Source organism: Euprymna scolopes, chromosome 46 (genome assembly GCF_053919585.1).
Source record: "Euprymna scolopes isolate OS-2025 chromosome 46, ASM5391958v1, whole genome shotgun sequence".
Classification (NCBI taxonomy): Eukaryota; Metazoa; Mollusca; class Cephalopoda; order Sepiida; family Sepiolidae; genus Euprymna; species Euprymna scolopes.
Genome location: NC_136527.1, coordinates 141,283,052 through 141,292,061, shown reverse-complemented (window position 1 = coordinate 141,292,061; position 9,010 = coordinate 141,283,052). Strand labels below are relative to the sequence as shown.

General features: G+C 35.0%; 1 protein-coding gene across 1 annotated transcript; it reads left to right on the top strand.

Annotated features, from left to right (window-relative positions):
* Window positions 1–5,935: 5,935 nt before the first annotated feature.
* Window positions 5,936–7,572, top strand: LOC145271437 (uncharacterized). Its single transcript, XM_080126968.1, has one exon. The coding sequence runs from the start codon at window positions 6,300–6,302 to the stop codon at window positions 7,437–7,439; it is 1,140 nt and encodes a 379-aa protein (XP_079983094.1). The 5' UTR covers window positions 5,936–6,299; the 3' UTR covers window positions 7,440–7,572.
* The last annotated feature ends 1,438 nt before the right edge of the window (window positions 7,573–9,010 follow it).

Genomic DNA, 9,010 nt, shown 5'->3' with positions numbered 1-9,010 from the left:
CATTTTGTACATTACTAATATAGTTTTGGATTTTTACAAATAGTAAAAAATCCAATTATTTTAGGACCCTAGCATTGCTCTGTGATTTTCAGTTTTAGAGCAGATAGAGTTTGAAAATATGGAGACGGATTGACAGACAAATAGTCATTTATATATTAGATTTTCCCCAAACCTATGATTCCACAAAACTCGTTTTACAGATGATAGACAAAAACACATTTACCTTTCTTTGTTGGCATGACGACGAGGATGACGATGAAGACAAACCGAAATGATGATGCTTTTAAGCTACCAGCTGATTGATTGAAGCTGGTCAAGGATTCCAGACTTTACAATTACATTGTCCTAGCTTCATCTTCTCTTGCCTCCAAGAGGGTGTCAGCTCTCAGTACTGTTTTGAACCTATCTATATATTGGAAATTCCCTTCTTTATGACATCAGAGGTGTGCTTTGACACGTGAAATTCATACACGTGGATTTCACCTATGTATGTCAAAGCATGCTCTTGGCAAACAAAGAAATTCCTAAATGAATTGTTTCGTTTATAACCTACTTATTTCATCATTATTACTAAACTGCATTGTTCATATCTTACTCTGACATAAATAATATTTAGTTATTTCCAAGAAAAATGACAATCATTCCACATTGCTAGGATTTCAATATGTATTGTTTTTTAATTTTTCTTACTGGGTCCGATTCTAACCTTTTCCAAATATCATTTTCAAACTTATCTACAGGGTGGTCAAAAAGTCAGGTAACATTTTAAAGAAAAACGATATTAGCAATACACGTATATTTAAGTACCATACATTGAAATATAAGATGAAACAAACATGAAATATGTTTATTTTGTTAATTGTCGTCCATTTATCTCTATCAATCACTGGAAGCGATTAACCACTGATTGTGTAACACGTGTAATCATGTCAACTTATATCCGCGCTATCTCCTCTTCAATAAATAACTTTAAAGACGCTATTGTATCAGGCTTCTTGCCATAAACGCTGTCCTTTACATAGCCCCAAAGCCAGAAATCAGGAGGGGTAGTTTATATATTACACTCAAATATTTAAACAAATAATATTAAACGAATAGAGATTATAATGGATCATATTGTTTTTTCTACCTTTAACATGTTACCTGACTTTTTGACCACCCTGTAGTTTGCTCTTTTATTGACTGGCGTCTGTCCCTTTTTACATAACAATAGTGTGGCACAATACGCCATACTCTGATTGATAGATGATGGCCAGGGATTCAAGATTTACAACTACAGTGTCCTAGCTTCATCTCCTCGTGCATCCAAGAGGGTGTCAGCTCTCAGTCTCCGACTTGACTCTCCTCTAAATCACTCTCTCTGTGTCTCAAACCCATCTCAATATATTGGAAATTCCCTACTTCATGACGTCAGCAGCATGCTTTGACACGTGAAATTCATTCACATGTGTTGAGCGAAAAAAAATTGGTAGTAGGCAGGCAGGCTCAAAGCCATACCACGGATGAGGAAAAGAACATGAAAAAAGTGATGTCCTTGCTGTTGCATCCATCGCCTAAACAGAAGTGGCAAAGGTTTAAATTAAGGCTAGTCAATTGAAAAGCGAGGATGACTTTCGAAAATATTGGAGAAAAAAGCGACCCTCTCCTTGTAGAAAAGTGCCCAGTCGAAGGTGAAGGAATTAATATTTTTAGCTAATTTTTCGATATTTGTCGTCTGAAGGGTTGAGCTTTAAAATGATACCAATCTCGTGAAAATCTGTCACCTCTGTCAAAAATTTTTGCGAGACATACATACATACATATATACATTTAAACAGACAGGTGAGATTTATATAATAGATAAGAATTCTTTATTTTTACCTAATTTTCTGAAGGTTGAGCTTAAAAATGATACCAATCTCGTGAAAATCTGTCACCTCTGTCAAAAATTTTTGCGAGACATACATACATACATACATATATACATTTAAACAGACAGGTGAGATTTATATAATAGATAAGAATTCTTTATTTTTACCTAATTTTCTGAAGGTTGAGCTTAAAAATGATACCAATCTCGTGAAAATCTGTCACCTCTGTCAAAAATTTTTGCGAGACATACATACATACATACATATATACATTTAAACAGACAGGTGAGATTTATATAATAAATGACTACTTTAAACACAGTTCCTGATTTCAAAAAAAGATTATAATGATAAGAATTCTTTATTTTTACCTAATTTTCTGGAGGTTGAGCTTAAGAATGATACCGATCTTGTGAAAATCTATCACCTCTGTCGAAAGTTTTTGGCAGACATGTAAACATACATACATACACACATTTAAACAGACAGGTGAGATTTATAATAAAAAATCAGAATTCTGTATAAATTAAAATATAATATTTATGCATATTTTACTACCGGGCAACCTGCTAGTTTTTATATTTTATTCTCTCTCATACGTAATAAACTTGAAAAATTCATTTCTTTTTCTTTTGCAGACAGTTAATGAGATATATACATACAAATAGTAGAAAGAAATCAAGAGCAAGTGCTTAGCATGTTGTCCAATTCTCGATTAGACAAAACACACTTGCATATGACGTGAGTACTCTGCCACTTGAGCACTATGGACTTACACAGATTAAGGAAACTGCAACAAAGACCAACTGTGCAATGGACCTACATTCTCAGTAATCGATGTAGTTGTACAACTACTAAGAATACAAATAACTTCATTCAACAAGCTAATGACATATGCTTTTCAAGCTGATATGCAAATAGGTATGTTGCACACACACACACACACACACATGCGCACAGATTCATCAATACGCACTGGTTATTTGCCCTTGTCATGGTTTCTGATTTGTCCAGCAGGTGGTGTCTATTCCTGCTTAGCATGTTGTCCAATTCTCAATTAAACATATGAAAACACACCTCCATATGACGTGAGTACTCTGGCACATGAGCTACTACACCACAGTTAGTCTATTGACTAACACAGATTAAGCAAACTGCAACAAAGACTGACTGTGAGACCGACCTACTTTCTCGGCAATCGATATAGTTGAACAACTACTAAAAACGCAAACAACTTTATTTCACAAACTAATTTCAAGCTGATATGCAAATAGTTATGTTGCACACACATGTATACAAAGATTCATCAATACACATTGGTTATTTGCCCTTGTCATGATTTCCGATTAATCCGACAGGTGGCGCTACTACACCACATAAGAAAGTCTATTGATTAAGCAAACTGCAACAAAGACCGCTGTGAAACCTACCTACATTCTCAGTAAATAATTTCATTAAACAAGCTAATGACACAAGCAAATTAATAGACATTTTTTTTATACTTTATATATATATATATATATATATATATATATATATATATATATACGCACACAACCAGTAGAAACAGATTTCTGTGGCTTAGTAGTATCTTTCAATTCTCAGTAAGACACATGCAAACAAACCTGCATCCAAGGTGAGTACCATTGACTAACACAGATTAAGCAAACTGCGATGAAGTTACCTACTGTTTGCAGTAAGTTGATTTTTCAAAAGTATGATTTTACACATACTAGGACATTGTAATCCAACCCAAATTATTAAATTTTTTGAATGTGTGATGACACAAGTATTTCAACAATCAGACCACACTGCAAGGTCTATACTTAACCAACTACCAAGAACTGATGATGTCTCAAAATGCTATGCCGATGTCCTCCAACAAACTAATATATTGAGCATATTAAAAGGAGTTTTGTAAAATATATTTTGAAATTATATATATATATATATTAGTTAGTTTATATATATATATATGTTAGTTTTGTGGTTTAATTTTAAATTCTGAAAAAACAACATATAGAGACATATATTCGATTTAAGAATTTATTGCTTGACAAAAGGAATATATAGAAGGGGTTATTTTAATTTCCTTAATCCATGGATTTTCAACAATGGCTCATATCATCAGAGGAAATGAAATGCAGTTAGCAAAATGTTCAGCTGCGAATGGACGCTATTTTGCTTTTCAGAACAATTATTGAAAATAGTTTTTAGTGGTTGTGGATAATTATATGGAGAAAATTATACGAAAAGAGAACTTGCTACAACCTGGGTAGTCCATTATCGGAAGGAGTCCAATGTCATTCGGGGTTATAAATCCAGGTGGGCAGAAAATAGGCTCATGGGAGAAAGTGTTATTCCCATATAGCGAAAGCGTACTGCAGTATCTTATCTTGCTTATACATATATATATATATATTATATTAACTACTTCCTGTCATATACAAGAAAAAATCCCACAGGACAGAATATACAGTTGACCACAGGTTTTTACATCAGAGTTACATTTTCCTAGATGCATGTTTTACCAAAGGCTTTGGGTGCATCTCTCCCAGTGAATTTAAGTGCCCCCAAATACCAACCTGGGAATTTCTATGACTTGGCATGGTACATACAGTGACTGGCCTTCCCAAATGGTCACCCATCTGGTACTGGCCAGGCTCAATTTTGCTTAACTTTGGTGATCAAGCAACTTCATCATAGAATATATTTATAGTATACAGGGAGTGTACTTATCCAACTACCAAAAACCAATGCTGATATCTCACAATGTTATGCTGATCTCATCCAACAAGTTAATAAATTGTGCAAATTAATAGGAGCTTTGTAAAATATATTTTAAAATTATATATGCATAAATAACTTCCTGCCACAAAAAAAATGCACACATGAAGTATGTAACTTGGTATATTATTATATGATTAAGTCTCCTGTTGATTTCGACGTATGAGTCTCCGCCACAACAACTAAGTAGCTCGGAAATCCACATACATGATTTGTTTATAATGGTGAAGACTTTGTGTAGAACCAACCATACTTTTTTTGCTATTACTGCTAACCTTTGTCAGTGTAGGCAACTGCAACAGGACAGAAGTTTTTACATCAGAGTTACTTTGGAGATTCATGTCTTAACAACGACTTTGGGTGCATCTCTTCCAGTGAATTTAAGTGCCCCTAAATACCAACCTGGAAATTTCTAGAAGTTGGCACGGTACATACGGCGTCTAGCCTTCCCAAATGGTCACCCATCTGGTACTGGCCAGGCTCAATTTTGTTTAACTTTGGTGATAAAGCAACTTCATCATAGAATATATTTATAGTATATATATATATATATATATATATATATATATATATATATATTTTAGTCATCGACATACAGTCCTGTTTCATTGTATCACAACTCATCAGTGCCGCTAGACTAGCACCTATCCCAAGCCGAGGATCGAACCTACAACCGTCGTGATGACAGTCGGCAGTTCTACCCCTTGACCACGGAATATATATATATATAAGGCATGAGCCTGAAGAATTTATAACTTACTAACTAGCTCTTCCTATGTATTCAGCACTGTTGAAGTAAATACTTAAAGCTTATGCATAAAATTATACTTTAGTATATTAATTTATGTGAGTAAATGAAGTAGTTATATATATATATATATATATATATATATATATACACACACACACACAACCAATGTAAACATTTCAGTGGCTTAGTAGTATCATCCAATTCTCAGCAAGTACCATGTTACCACAAAAATGTCTATTGACTGACAAAGTATGATTTAACACACATTATGGACAGCGTCATCAAACAAGCCAACCCAAATTTATAGATTTTTTTAATGTGAAGATTTCTGTAAAGTGTGCAACTTTAAAACATACAAATGATAAAACGCCTTAGTCAAATAGAATAACTTAAACATACAAATGCAATAATTCATTTAGCAGAATAACTTGAACTACATATATTCTAAACCTGAACAAATATTTATTAAACTACTATATATATATATATATATATATATATATATATATATTCTTAACTTGAACTATATATATATATATATATATATATATATATATATATTCTTGTACTACTATATATGTTCTTAGCTTGAACTATATATAAATATATATATTCTTAACTTGAACTATATATATATATATATGTGTGTGTGTCTGTGTGTGTGTTCTTAACGTGAACTATATATATATTTATATTCTTAATGTGAAATATATATATATACATATATTCTTGAACTAATATGTATATATACTAACCTAAACTAACATATATATACTCATAACTTTAATTACTACATACATATTAATATCCATACTATATATATTTTTTAACTTTAACTACTACATATATATTTATCTTGAACTCATATATTTATACAAAAAGTAGAAAGATTTAAATATCTGAAGACAAAAATGCAAAGCACTAAAAAGACATACACCTGTGAAGTGTGCGACTTGTCATGCTCCTCCAAATCAACCCTAAACCGACACATGCAAACGCACTCGCAAGAAAAGCCATATTCCTGTGAAGAATGTGGCGCATCGTTTGCAAGGAATTACAATCTGAAACGACACACGCAAAAACATTTTGGCATTAAATCTTTCATTTGCGAGGTGTGCAATTCAGCATTCTTGTATCGTCAGGACCTCAAGCGACACGTTCAAATACACACTGGCGAGCGACCGTTTCATTGTGCAGCATGCGGGTGCTCGTTTGCAAGAAACTCGCACTTGAAGTCACACCTGCGCACTCACAGTGGAGAGCGTCCGCACCGTTGTGACGAGTGCGGCTCAGCTTTTTCAGAATCGTCGGCATTGAAAGCACACAGACGAACTCACAGTGGAGAGAAACCATATTGCTGTGAAGAATGTGGCTCTGCTTTTGCAGACCCGTCCACCTTAAAACGGCACAAGAGGATACACAGTGGAGAAAAACCATATCATTGCAGCATGTGTGGGTCTGCATTTTCACAGTCATCAGGGCTTAAAAGCCACATGCGGCAACACACTGGGGAGAAGCATTTTTGTGAAGCATGTGGTGCAAGTTTCTCAAACACTTCAGCTCTAAAGGCCCACATAAGGACACACACAGGTGAAAAACCTTATTCTTGTCAAAAATGTAGCTCAGTTTTTGGCCGTGCCTCTGCTCTAAGAAGACACATGATCACACACAGTGGAGAAAAACCCTATTCTTGTGATGTTTGCAGCACACCATTCGCCAGAAAGGCGTATTTAAAAGAACATCTACGAATACACACAGGAGAGAGACCATATTCTTGTAAAGTTTGTGGTTCCGCTTTTTCAAACTCGTCTGCATTAAAAGCGCACAATCGGATTCATACTGGAGAGAAACCGTATTCTTGTGAGGTTTGCCACTTAGCATTTTCGCAGTCGTCTGCTATAAAACGACATTTGCGAACACATACTGGAGAGAAACCTTATTCTTGTCAAGTTTGTGGCAAGACGTTTGCAAGAAATTCCCACTTAAAAGAACATTTACGAACACATACTCTTCATAAAGAACTTGAAGATTTTGTACAGGAACTTAATTAGAGACTAATAAAAGAAAGGTCCATTTTAAAGATGAAAATATGTTGAATATATTTTTTTAAGTTAAAAAACCCTAGGGTTGTGTATGGAACCTTATTAGTGACCAAATAAAAGAAAGGTATTTCTCTAACATGAACATATGTTGAATATATTTTAAAGAGAAAGTAAAAGTGTGATGTTTTCTTAGATGAACATACATGGGGTGGTATTTTGCTGCTTGTCGGGTTTGTCGGGAGTATTTATGTTGAGGTTGGTATAAGTGTGACCCGATGGGGACCGGGTGATGCCGAGTGACCTTGCTAGTTGACACGAGTTCAGAGGAATTCACACGGCTGAATTCTAATGATGATGATGATGATGGTTTGATGTTGTTTAAACAGAAATGTCTATGGGATTTTGTCAGAAAGAAAAAAGACAAATGATATTTATTTTATCTCATTTGCTGTTATATATCTGTTAACAATGGAAAGGTTGTTTTTAAAATCTCTGTTGAGCGAGATGAAGAATGGGGGTCAAGAGTAGTGGCCACCGCCAGGCATTGTTCGACCTGGGATGACTAATCACACCTAATTGGTAATAAGTAAAAACCTCAGTGCAGGTGGGGGTTGGGGTTTGGTAGAGATAAGCTCTAAGAGAAAGAAAGAAAGGTGTTTGTAACCACTCTCTTAAGAAGAGGTGGGGGAAAAGGAGTTGGGTTTAGAAAAGGATTTCTAAACGCAGAGGAGTCATAGCCAGCAAACCGAGCGGCTGGGCTTGTCCGGCACTCCCGATTTGGGGAGCACTTCAGGGCCTGATGTTATGATGGGAACTAGCCTGTGTTAATGGGAACTCTGTGACTTTACTGGTCTGGTCTTACATCGTTCACTGCTATAGTCAGTCACCTCAAATTAGACAGTAGTTGTTATGAAGTAATGAAAACAATAAATAGTTTGTTACTGTTATAACCCGGAGTTCTGTCTGTTGTGGTGAGGACTCCTGATTTTTTCAGCAAGTCGCAAGGACCAGTGGAGTGATTGATGTACCTGGAGACTCCCTACACATGGAAGAAAGATGATTCGATCGAGAGGAAAAGCGCCCCTCCATGAAAACACAGTGGGTAAGGACGATCAACAGGCCAACTTGTAACGAGACAAGGTACGATCAAAGGAGACCTGCCACATCAGTAATGTTGTGAATGGTGCCGGATCGTACATCGTTACTATTGTGTAGCGAAACCTCATTAACACCAAATAAAATAAAGGTATTTCTTTAACATGTTGAATATATTTTAACATAAAAAGAACCCTACGATTGTGTATAGTTACAACATAAAAGTTATAAACGTCCTATTTATTGGAAATTTATCAATGCTGTTGGGTTTTTAAATGCTTGTGGAGTTGGCTCCTTTTTACTCCATTATAATGTAATTACGTATCTAACCTAGAGTTGCTCCACTTTATTTAGAGATGACACATGTTTTTAGTATTCGGTGACTAGGGGTTATCTTCTCTTGGACTATTTATAAAAGCCTGTATTCAAAGCGTCCCTTCATCGTGTTGTAAATATGTAAAATACACAGACGAGTATTTCTCTCT